The following is a 12,491-nucleotide window of genomic DNA, read 5'->3' on the forward strand; positions in this document are numbered from 1 at the left end:
GCAACCTGTCCTTCTTATACAGGTCACATCTGCCCTGGAAGAGCTCCCTGTGGTCCAGATAACAGAATTCCTCCCTCTTACACCAGCTGTTTAGCCACGTGTTTAGCTGCTCTATCTTCCTATTTCTAGCCTCTCTGGCACGTGGCACAGGGAGTAATCCCGAGATTACAACCCTAGAGGTCCTGTCTTTTAACTTTCTGCCTAGCTCCCTGAACTCCTGCTGCACGACCTCATGCCCCTTCCTGCCTATGTCGTTAGTACCAATATGTACAACAACCTCTGCCTGTTTTCCCTCCCTCTTCAGGATGCCCGCTACCCACTCTGAGACATCGTGGACCCTGGCACCAGGGAGGCAACATACCATCTGGAGTCTCTTTCACGTCCACAGAAGCGCCTATCTGTGCCCCTGACTTTCGAGTCCCCTGTGACTATTGCTCTTCTGCGCTTTGACCCATGTCTCCTGTGTGTACCACTAGAACTTTACATTTTAATTGTAATCTTAAGGGGAAGTAGCAAGAAGCAAGCAAGCATAGCAGTGCCCACTTTCTGTTCTGTCATTGGGAATGGTGTGTCACGGATAAAGATTTGCTCAATAGGTGGAATTTTACACCACCACGTCACCACTCCCTTCTCCCCTGCCAATCGCGGGTTGGCAGGTGGGGTATGGGTGTAACATTTCACAGTGCCATGTAGAGGCGACCAGAGGCTTCCCTTCACCCAACGCCACTTAACTCATGGGTCAATTAAATGGTTTATTAATGGGATCTGTTTTTAATTATAAGTCTTCTACTGCGGTAAGGAGGTTGTTCAAGACCATTTTAATTGAAATAAGAAAGAACAATCATGATAATCCAGGTAAGGCATGTAGACTTGAGGAGGTAGTTTGTGATAAAGAAATCATTTTAAGCATATATTGATTTGTTGAGTTATTGCTCATTGACATTAATTCTCCATTATTTCAGACACGGAAGTTAAACAACTGACAATACCTGATTGAGAATTTTCCAAAAGTCCATAAATATCTTTATAATTTCCTGGTGCCTGCTTATTAACTGAAAATTATTTTTTATTGTGAAGAATTGCAAACAAATTGATTCCAACCACAGAGTAACTTGTAACAGGATCAGAGTAACACTCATTCATAATCATATTCATTAGAGCCACAAAATAAATCAGCTTGTTTCCTCAGGCTCTGGGTAAGCAATTACAGCATTACAGAGAAAGAAAGTAAACTTATTTGCAGAACATAATGCAAGGTAAGTACTGTAACTAGCTATTGGAAAGTTATATTAGAGAGTGAACACCCTGGACAGAGCTTCCTTCATTTCAGTGTTCATCGTTGTACAGATTTGGAATTGAAGCGATCTCATTGCGGCTTCAGGACTTGGTTGCCTGGTTTGGCACCTGAAACAAAATTGAACAAATTATGAGCGGAATTCTCCATTCCTGAGACTAAGGGCTGGATTGTCCGATTGCCGACGGCAAAACCGCATTCGCCGATTGGCCGGAGAATCCATTTTCATGCCAAAATCGGGGGCGGCGCTGTTTTTCAGATGCTGCGCCCCCTCAAAACCGGCATCATCGCTGAGTACGACGCACACATTGGAATGGCCTCAGGACGTCAACTAAGGCCCTCCCCGATGCTCTGCCCCCAATGGGCTGATGTCCCGACGGCGTGGGCCACGTGTGCCCACAGTATTCGGGGACCTTGCGTGCCGGCTACGGACTGCCGCCACAGTCGGGGGAGAGCCGTTCCGCTGGTCGGGTGTCTTCGGCGGGGTCTGTGGGAACTGTTGGGGGTGGTCCAGGTGGTGAAGGGAGTTACACGGGGGCACTATCTGGCATGCCGGGTCCGCGCGTGGCCGGCACCATGTTGTATGGCGCAACCGCTGCAGGTCGCCGCCGTACACATGCGCGGCCACGGACCCGACAATTCTCCATCCGTATCTGCAGGTAAAGCCATACGTGGCGCAGCTGCTAGCCCCCCACTTGGTTCGGGACAGCACCGACTTTTTGGTCGTAAGACTAGACACATGGGGCGGGATTCTCCCCTACCTGGCGGGGTGGGGGTCCCGGTGCCAAGGAGTGGCGTGAACCACTCCGGCGTCGGGCCGCCCCAAAATGCGGAATCCTCCGCACATTTAGGGGCTAGGCCGGCACCGGTGTGGTTTGCGCCGCATCGGCTGGCGGGGAAGGGGCTTGGCGCCACGCCAACTGGCGCCGAAGGGCCTCTGCCGGCCAGCGCGAGTTGGCACATGCACGGGGGGGGGGGGGGGGTTCATCGCCGCATCCGCCATGGCGGAGGACCAAGCAGCCGACACGGCGAAATAGAGTGCCCGCACGGCACAGGCCCGCTGGCGGATCGGTGGGCCCCGATCGCGGACCAGGCCACCGTGGGGGCACCTCCCGGGGCCAGATCCTCCCGCGCCCCCGGAGGCCGCCCGCGCCACCAGGTCCCGCCGGTAAGGACCTACTCTAATTTACGCTGGCGGGACCAGCAAAAAGATGGGTGGCCACTTGCCCCATCGCGGGCCAGAGAATCGCCGGGGGGGGGGGGGGGCCGCTGCCAGCGGCCGCTGACCGTGGCGGCGCGATTCCCACCCCCGCCAAATCCCCGGCGCCGGAAAATTCGGCAGCCAGCGGGGGCGGGATTCACGCCGCCCCCCGGCGATTCTTTGACCCGGCAGGGGGGTCGGAGAATCCCACCTATGCTCCGGACATAGCCTCAAAATCAGAGAATCCAGCCCTAAGTGTTGACGCTGGTGCAGAATTCGCGGACTTCCACGACAGCAAAACTGGCACCACACCTGAGCCGATTCAGCGACCGTGAAGGGGTTAGATCTAGCGCCATGTGGAACACGAGCGATTCTAATGGGAAATGGTGCGGAATTCGCCATGTCAGTGATTGACACTCAGGAGGCTGACAAGCAGCAGCCACATATACACATTACAATCCCCACACACACTCATTCCAGTCAACAAGGTGGCACTGGTTGCACTGGAGTCTGTCCATCCTGCTAATGGGTTGGTTGGGGCCAGAGGGCACCTCAAGGGGTGCCCAGGGGGGACATGCATATGACCTGTGGCTCTAGGTTCACAGTGGACAGTCAGCGGCATGCGCTGATGCACGGCTGCCTTGCAGGTAACAGCAATAGTGTTCCAAGCCGACCAGCCCGACCACACGGCCCATCTCCTGGCCACCCCCCGCTACTCCCCTGGCCCTGGCAGAAGGCATGCCCCAACCAGTGGCATGACTGTCAGCAAACCATGGCGATGTTGGACACTTTCCCTTCCCCCCTCTCTCTGATGGTGAATCTCGCCGTCAGGAATTCACCCCAGTGGGGGTGGAGAATCGCGGAGGTCCCGGAGAATGATATGGCAACGGCATTTACTGTATGTGCGGAGTGGAATGCATTGCCGCCCACGTCGAGGCGGTGGAGAATTGCGGTTTGGCGTGAAACCGGCGCCCACAACGGTTTTGGAGTCAAAACCGATTCTCCACCCAATTTTGTTTTCCGATTCTGCCGTTGGCCGATGGATAATCCCCGCCCCATGTTTCCCCCCACTAACTGCAGCTATTGCTTACGTATAGGCGCCGGAATGTGGCGACTAGGGGCTTTTCACAGTAACTTCATTTGAAGCCTACTTGTGACAATAAGCGATTTTCATTTTCATTTCATTTTTCATTAGAGGATACTGCCTCCAGTAATGTAATTATGGAGCACTATCAACCAGACTGTTCCATAAGATGTGGAGCATTGTTAACATGTATGATTTTGCAACATGGTTTTAACATGCAAGATATAGGGTCAGATTTTTAAAACATGGGCCGGGATTCTCCCCTACCCGGCGGGGCGGGGGGTCCCGGCGGGATGGAGTGGCGGGAACCACTCCGGCATCGGGCCGCCCCTAAAGGTGTGGAATTCTACGCACCTTTAGGGGCCAAGCCCTCACCTTGAGGGGCTAGCCCCGTGCCGGAGTGGTTTCCGCTCAGCCGGCCGGTGGGAAAGGCCTTTGGCGCCACGCCAGCCAGGGCCGAAAGGACTTCGCCGGTCGGCGGAAGTCCGTGCATGGGCGGGAGCGTCAGCGGCTGCTGACGTCACCCCCGCGCATGCGCGGGGGGGGGGGTCCCTTCCGCATCGGCCATGGCGCAGACTATGGCCGGGGTGGAAGGAAAAGAGTGCCCCCACAGCACAGGCCCGCCCGCGGATCAGTGGGCCCCGATCGTGGGCCAGGCCACCGTGGGGGCCCCCCCCCCCGGGGCCATATCGCCCCGCGCCCCCCCCAGGAACTCGGAGCCCGCCCGCGCCGCCAGTCCCGCCGATAAGGTAGGTGGTTTGATTCACGTCGGCAGGACTGGCACGATAGCAGCGGGACTTCGGCCCATCGTGGGCTGGAGAATCGCCGGGGGGGTGCCCGCCGACCGGCGCGGCGTGATTCCCGCCCCCGCCAAATTTTCGGTGCCGGAGAATTCGGCGGCAGGCGGAGGCGGGATTCACGCCACCCCTCGGCGTTTCTCCGACCCGGCGGGGGGTCGGAGAATCCCGCCCATGGTTTGGGTTGTATCCTAGATTCAGCTGGAGGAAACCAAGAAATTATATATTTGTAAATAATAATAATCTTTATTAGTGTCACAAGTAGGCTTACATTAACAATGTAATGAAGTTACTGTGAAAATCCCCTGGTCGCTACACTCCGGCGCCTGTTCGGGTAAACTTGAGGGAGAATTTAGAATTTCCAATTCATCTAACAACACGTCGTTTGGGACTTGTGGGAGGAAACCGGAGCACCCGGATGAAACCCATGCAGGCACAGGGAGAACGTGCAGACGGTCCGCATAGACAGTGACCCAGCCGGGAATCGAACACGGGACCCTGGCTGAAGGAACAGTGCTAACCACTGTGCTACCGTGCCGCCCATAATCTTTTTCACACTTGCTATTGTTACTATAGGATTTGGTGGTTCTGTACAGAGTATATACTGGGTAAATGGGCATGGAAATCCTATAGGTTAGCATGGAGCATATGAAGGATCATGGCAGTGGGGGTGAAGGGGCCTTAGGAGAAATTGCCTGCAAATGTGAGATATTAACTTGGGGATATGTTAAGGAGATAACTGAAGTCAGGTCCACTGCCCCCAGAAAGATCTTGAAGGCAGCCACATGCGTAGCTGGGAGCGAAGGCGGGCTGTTTAAGAGGCCTGACATTATTTAAGAGGTGACTATGGTAGTGGACAGGGGCGTGTCTATGCGCGTTACTTATATGAACTTCCAGAAAGCATTTGATAAAGTCTCACATAAGGGACTGGTAACTAAGGTAGAAACCCGCGGAATTGAGGGCAAATTACTGACATGGCTGTGAAATTGTTTGAGTAGCAGGCGACAGAAAGTAGGGATAATGGATAGGCACCCAAATTGCAGGCTGTGAATAGTAGTGCCCCACAAGGATCTGTTTTAGGGCCTCGATTGTTCACATTATTCATTAATGGCTTGGATAATGGCATAGAAAGTCATATATCCAAGTTTGCTGATGACACAAAGTTGGGTAGCATTGTAAACATTGTAGATGACAGCATAAAATTACAAAGGGATATTGATAGACCAGGTGAATGGGCAAAAACTGTGACAGATGGATTTCAATGTAAGCAAGTGTGAGGTTATCTACTTTGGTGAAAAAAGGGATATATCAGGGTACTTACTAGATGTTATGAAGCTAAATTCAATAGCCATCCAAAGAGATCTTGGGGTTCAGGGGCATGGATCTTTAAAATGCTATGAAAAATGCAGAAATTAATCAAGAAGGCAAATGGAATGCTGGCCTTTATATCTGGAGGACTGGAGTATAAGGACATAAAAGTGTTATGCTGCAGCTTTACAAAACCCTGGTTAGACCCCACTTGGAGTACTGTGAGCAGATCTAGATACCACAATCGAGGAAGGATATTTTGGCCTTGGAGGGAGGCAGTTTTACTAGAATGATACCTGGACTACAGCAGTTAAGTTATGAGGAAATATTATACAAATTAGGCCTGTTTTCTCTAGAATTTAGAAGGTTAAGGGGTAATCTGATCAAAGCCTTGAAGATATTAACAGGAAAAGACAGGGTAGACAAAGATAAATTGTTTCCACTGGTTGGAGATTCTAGAACCAGGGGCCATATCCTAGAAATTAGGGCCAGACCATTCAGGAGAGATGTTGGGAAGCATTTCTACACAAAAAGGCTGGTAGAGGTTTGGAATTCTCTTCCACAAACGCCAATTGACGCTAGAGCAGTGGTTAATTTTAAATCTGAGATAGATACATTTTTGTTAAGCAAAGGTATTAAGGGATATAGGCTGAAGGCAGGTATATGGAGTTAGGCTACAGATCAGATGGACAATTCCACCCTATTTATGCCTTGCATTTTGTAAGCTGATTCCCACCTCTATGAGGAGACAAAACCCCAGCCCTAGGTCTCTTGAATTGATTCATTCTATGCAGGTAGACAGGGCACTTCCATGTTGAGGTGCTCTTGTGTTTTCCTGCCTACCTCAGCTGTGCCAACCTGTCCTATTCTATTGTGACTGCCAGCCTTACATCGTTGTGCCGCCTTTGATTGGCACTGCAGCATTGGGTCAACAAAATTGAAGCCGGCCGATTGGGAGGCTGCCTCTTTGAAAATGCACTGATGGACGTGCTGAGAACTCTGGTAAATTCTGAATTCTCACAAACACCAAACACCAACCTTTCTTAGCTTTAATGATAATCTTCACCCACTGGGCATCAGGACTCACGCATACTTTCTCCCCAGTAACTTTGGTGACACTGTGAACAAAAGGAGGAGTTTTGAAAACAAATCCATGGAAAGTGAACTCTGAGAGTTGAGATGTCAGTAAAGCTATGAAATATATTTCTTCAAACCTGCATCGTAAACAAATTGTGATTGATCCAATGTGTTTTGAATAAATAACACAGTATCGAAGTAGATGTGGTAGAAAGAGAAAGGTTAAACATGATATTCTGACGCATTTACTCACATTATCTCCACTGTCTCACAGTGTGGCCCCTTGGGAATATATTTCAAATTCTTGATCAGCCTCGGATTGATAAAATTGGACCTGGTCTGAGGGCACCGACACCGGCCTTGAATTCCTGGCAGAGGAATACCTGTGAAAAGATCGATTTAACTTTAATTCAATTATTGATTGAAATGGAGTGAATCTTTGCACTTTGTTCCAGAGTTGAGATACTTTAATTGATTCCCTACACAATCCACCACAAGGAAATATCAATTATCTGCCAAATAATGCAAACAATCCAATGATTCTACTATCCTGGAGATGACTGTCACATTTTATAAAAATTAAATGCAAGGAAATCTTTTACAAATGTAAACTCCTGGGATCAAATTGATTTAAATGATTAAATGCAGTTATATTAATAATGCTGTATTCAAACTGGCTTTGTACAGCCAATAACATTGGTGATTATATAATTGTTCAATGAGACACTGTGACATGTAAAGTTGGATCAGTAACTCAGCAGACTCTTTTCCACACTAAAATGCAACTAAGTAAAACACAAGATAGAAATGTCAACATACCCTGCGCAGTGATGGCACACAGAAGCAAGGTGAGAATCATTGCAGTGGTTGCTGTGTTCATCTTTAGCTTTGTGCTGAATAGGTTTCTGCTGAAGGAGCTTCTGTCTACGTCCGTGTTTCTCTCTCTGCTGAGGGAAGTTCTTCTGAAGAGGGCTCCAAAGAGGGATTATTTATTGAGATCCTCTGCTCTCACTTTGTCTAATCTCGAGCACGAAGCTGTCGAAAATCCTGTGGAATGGAGTTTCCCTGCTCCTTGGTCAAGCTTTGTTTCACTTTTGCCTTTTTAACATATTCACAGTCTCAAACACAGCTTACAGCAGCAACAGGCAGGTAATCTGTTGTTACGGGAGGTGAATTATGACTGTGTAGTTTGTAAAGATTTAGAAACATAGGGGGAGAATTAGACTGTTTAGTCCCTCGAGGCTGTTTGGCCATGCAATGAGATCATGGTTTTTCTGTGACCTAGCTACAAACATCTGCCTTTGGCAGACAAAATTTTTATCAATATCAGTTTTTAAATTAACAATAGATCTTGTTGTCTGTAAAATTCAGACACTTAGACCAGTTTATTATTCGAACGATTTACCAAGGTGCCCTTATTTGCGAGATGGACAAAGGACAGATGCAAGTTCAGAATTCACCCCAAGTTTACTTTCAAATATCATTGAACTGGATTGAGCTGCAGGTCCAATGTTCTGACTTTCGGTTGTCGCAGTGCCTTCGTCAGCAAAGGTGGGGCTCGCATGCTGCTTCCTTCTGTCCTTTGGTCTGCCGTTGAGTCTTCTCCACTGCTTCTGCATTGAGTCTTCACTGGGGAGCCTGCTGGGCGGGAGTCACAATACCTAATGGAGTTGCCGATTGCAACTCTGCAGGACACCAGGAGCTCCCCACAGAGGTCCATCCTCAGGAGCATTGTCTGCGTGTAAACATATCCCATATCAGGTGATCTAGGTGCCATAAAGTCTGGCTCCATCTAGGCAATCCACAACAATTGATCCATTTGAATGGGGCCGATAACTTCTAATGTCCTATTTACAGGACAAACCCAGACTTGCCCCGGCTGTCTGTCTCGGTCCAGTGTATTCGTGTTTGGCTGTTTGACTTCCCATCAGGCCTGTCTGTGGTTCTGACTGTGTTTTTAATTTAAAGTGTCCAATTCATCATTTAAAATGTCCAATTTTGTATCAAGCCTAAGATTCAGGCATTGACCATTTTACCACAATCTTACACCAGTTGCCAATTGTGGAGGAAAGTTCCAAACTCTACCACGCTTTGCATTAAGAAGTATTTCCTAATTTCACACCTGAAAAGTCTGGCTCTAATTTTTTTACTATGCGCCCAATCTTTGACTCTTCAACCAACAAAAATATCTTCTCTCTATCTAAAGTAACTGTTCACCGAATGCCTTGAAAATCTTAATCAAATTATCCCTTAACCTTCTCAACTCCATAGATTACAAATCTACTGCTTTGTGTAATCTCTCCTCGTGATTTAATCCTTGGAGCGCACGTATCATTCTGGTAAATCTACACTGCACTTGATCCAATGCTTCCTAAGCTGTGATGTCCAAAACAGTTTGCAGTGTTCCAGATGTGGTCTGACCAGGGCTTTGCATAGTTGGAACATGACATCTATCTCCTTGTATTTTAATCCTCCAGATATAAAGGCCAGCAGTTCATTAACCTTCCTTACCATCACATGGTAATGATACGTGTATCTGATTCCCAAATGTCTTCGGAGCTCCACTGCTTCAAGTGTTTCACCATGTAGAAAGTACCGTCTATCCTTTTTTAGCACTATAGAAACATAACAAATAGGAGCAGGAGTAGGCCATTTGGGCCTTTGAGCGTGCACCACCATTCATTATGATCATGACTGAACATCCAACTCAGTAACCTGTTCTCACTTTCCCCCCATATCCTTTGATCCCTTAGCCTCAAGAGCTATATCTAACTCCTTCTTGAAAACATACTGGGCTGGATTCTCCAATCCTGCGGCTATGTCCAGAGGATCCGTCTGGTCTTACGACCAGAAAGTCGCCACCGCCCCCGCATCGATCCTCCGTGCGGTGGGGGGGGGCTATCAGCCGTGCAGGGTAAAGCCCCGGCTTTACCTGCAGATACAGCCGCAGAATGGCCGGGTCCATGGCCGTGCATTCGCACAGTGGCGGTCGCGCCATGCAACATGGCGCTGGCCGCACGTGACCCCGGCCTTCCAAACCTGCCCCCCTGTGACCAGCCATGCCACCCCCGGACCACCTCCCACCAGTCCCCCCCAGCCCCCGATAAATGCCCCCCTGCCAGCGGGATGGCTCCCCCCTGACTGTCACGGCGCTGGACTCAGTCCGCAGCCGCCACGCGAGGTCCCCGAACGGTGTGAGTACATGTGTCCCATGCCATCAGGGACTCAGCCCATCGGGGGCAGGGCATCGGGTGAGGGCCTCAGGTGGCTGCCTGAGGCCGTCCATACAGTGTGTGGCGTACTCTGAGTACGTTGTTTTTGAGGGGGCGGAGCATCGCAAAAACGGTGCCGCCCACTGATTCCGGTGTAAACGGGGATTCTCCGGCAAATCACCAAATGCGATTTCGGCGTCGGCGATCAGTGAATCCTGCTCACAATGTTTTGGTCTCAACATTTTTCTGGGTAGAGAATTCCACAGTCTCACCACTCTCTGGATGAAGAAAGTTCTCCTCATCTCAGTCCGAAATGGTTTACCCCTTATCCTTAGACTCTGATCCCGGTTCTGAACTCCCCCACCATCAGGATAATCCTTTCTGTATCTACCCTGTCTAGTCCTGTTAGAATTTTATATGTTCCTGTGAGACACCCCTCCTCATTCTTCTGAAATCCAGTGAATATAATCCGAACCAACTCAATCTCTCATATATCGGTCCTGCCATCCAGGAAACAGTCTGGTAAACCTTTGCGGCACTCCCTCTATAGCAAGAACATCCTTCCTCAGATAAGGAGACCAAAACTGCACACAATATTCTATGTGTGGTCTCACCAAGGCCCTGCATAACTGCAGCAGGACATCCATGATTCTGTACTCACTATGAAGGCCAACATACCATTTGCTGCCTTTTACCACCTGCTGTACCTGCATGCAAGTGGTGTACAAGGACACCCAAGTCTTGTTGCACATTCCTCTCACTCAATGTACATCTGCCGTGCATTTGCCTGTCATGATATTCAAACACACACATCATGATAGACACACCAACAGACAAATCAGAACACACAACACCACCACCAATCAGACAAAGACAGGGACAGTACAAAAGGACAAACACGACACCTGATGGGCAGTAGATCTGGGGACAAGGACAATGACAAGGCCTGTAATAACATCACAGACAGGGAGTCACCACGTGCAGAGTATCCAGAATGAACTGTATATAGTAAGTTTGAATAAAACAGCGTTGTACCAAATACAACTGTGTTGGTTCATCTGTGTGTCAGAACGCCCAACACCACATGGTACAGGAGTGGATCGATACCTGCCGACTAACCTGCTATTCTGGACATGGAACTCACCAATAAACCGCAGCCGTTGCAAGTCGCGGGGAACCTTGGTACCAATTGGAAGCTCTTCAAGCAGCGATTCGACCTGTACATCCGAGCCAACGAGAAACAGAGTGCCCCGGCCGAAACAAAGATTGCAATGCTCATCTCCTACGCAGGTCAGCACGCCATCGATGTCTTCAACTCACTGGTGTTCGAAGAAGGCGAAAACCAATCCAAGTATGACACAGTCATCCTCAAGCTAGACCAGCACTTTAATGTTGAAATGAATGAAAGTTTTGAAAGATATCTCTTTCAGCAAGGTAAGGAGGAGCTTTTTCAACCCTTTTTGACGCACCTCCGAATTCTAGCGCAGTCCTGCGGTTATGGCAACACCTCAGAGTCCATGATCAGGGACCAGATTGTTTTTGCCGTTGCCTCCAGTGGCCTACGCCAGCAGCTTCTTAAAATCAAAAGCCTTACCTTAGCGTCTGCAGTGGAAGCCTTTGTCCTCCACGAGAATGCAACCAGCCGTTTTGCCCGATTTCAGGCGTCCGAATTGGCACGGAGGGGGTCCCCAGCCGTCGAATCAGCAAGCCAGGCCGCCCACGACGCCGAACGAATCCAGGCCATCGATTATCTCCCGACCCGCGGCCCCGACGAGAGTGGCCGCTTCCCGCGCTTTTCACGGTCTCCCGCGCTTGTGCGCGCCAAAACCAATGGCATCATCGAGGGACGCACCACGTAGGCGCGCCCAATGCAAGATCACACTGCGCATGCGCAGTGGCGCAACGAACGCCGTGACGTCATGACGTGCGGCAACTGTGGAGCTGCACACTTAAAAGGGCAATGTCCTGCTAATAACCGACAGTGCCTCCGATGTGGCAAAATGGGCCACTATGCTGCCTACTGTCGTGCGGCTCAACCCATGGAATCTACACATCGCCGTCCAGCCCACGCATCAAGACTTCCAGCTAAATGATGCAGATGACCAGGATGCCTTCCGGGTTTCCGTCATCGATGTAAACAGGGTCAACGCGATCAATCCGGCCGATGAGTGTAGTGCCACCCTGACGGTCAACCGATCGCACGTCACCTTCCGTCTGGACACCGGCGCATCCGCCAACCTGATTGCATATACTGAATTCCAGGCCATGAAGGTCAAACTACCCATCACGCCATCCCGGCTCAAGATGGTTGATTATAACGGGAACGTCATCCCGTCCATGGGTTCTTGCCAGCTACAGGTAACTCACAAAACGCACACGGCCACACTCCCTTTCGAAGTTGTTGGCTCATCAAAAGATTTGTTACTGGGCGCACAGGCGTGTAAGGTCCTTCACCTGGTACAGCGCATTATGTCTCTCTCTCCAGATGAGATATCCGACTTCCCGGATGCTGAGTTCC

The 12,491-nt window shown here is 49.9% G+C and overlaps 1 protein-coding gene across 1 annotated transcript; it reads right to left on the reverse strand.

The window, feature by feature from the left end:
• Positions 1-811: 811 nt before the first annotated feature.
• Positions 812-7,748, reverse strand: LOC140409524 (interleukin-8-like). Its single transcript, XM_072497916.1, has 4 exons — positions 7,581-7,748; positions 7,015-7,144; positions 6,723-6,802; positions 812-1,404 (listed from the first exon to the last, which is right to left on the reverse strand). The coding sequence occupies exons 1-4, from the start codon at positions 7,639-7,641 to the stop codon at positions 1,367-1,369; spliced, it is 309 nt and encodes a 102-aa protein (XP_072354017.1). The 5' UTR covers positions 7,642-7,748; the 3' UTR covers positions 812-1,366.
• Between the last annotated feature and the right edge of the window lie 4,743 nt (positions 7,749-12,491).

This window comes from Scyliorhinus torazame, chromosome 3 (genome assembly GCF_047496885.1).
Source record: "Scyliorhinus torazame isolate Kashiwa2021f chromosome 3, sScyTor2.1, whole genome shotgun sequence".
NCBI classification, from domain to species: domain Eukaryota; kingdom Metazoa; phylum Chordata; class Chondrichthyes; order Carcharhiniformes; family Scyliorhinidae; genus Scyliorhinus; species Scyliorhinus torazame.

Coding starts and splice junctions, on each gene's coding strand:
- LOC140409524 (XM_072497916.1), bottom strand. CDS start 7,641: ATGAACACAGCAACCACTGCAATGATTCTCACCTTGCTTCTGTGTGCC. Junction 7,145..7,580: donor GTGTGCCATCACTGCGCAGG/GTATGTTGACAT, acceptor ATCTTTTCACAG/GTATTCCTCTGCCAGGAATT. Junction 6,803..7,014: donor TGTGAGACAGTGGAGATAAT/GTGAGTAAATGC, acceptor TTTTGTTCACAG/TGTCACCAAAGTTACTGGGG.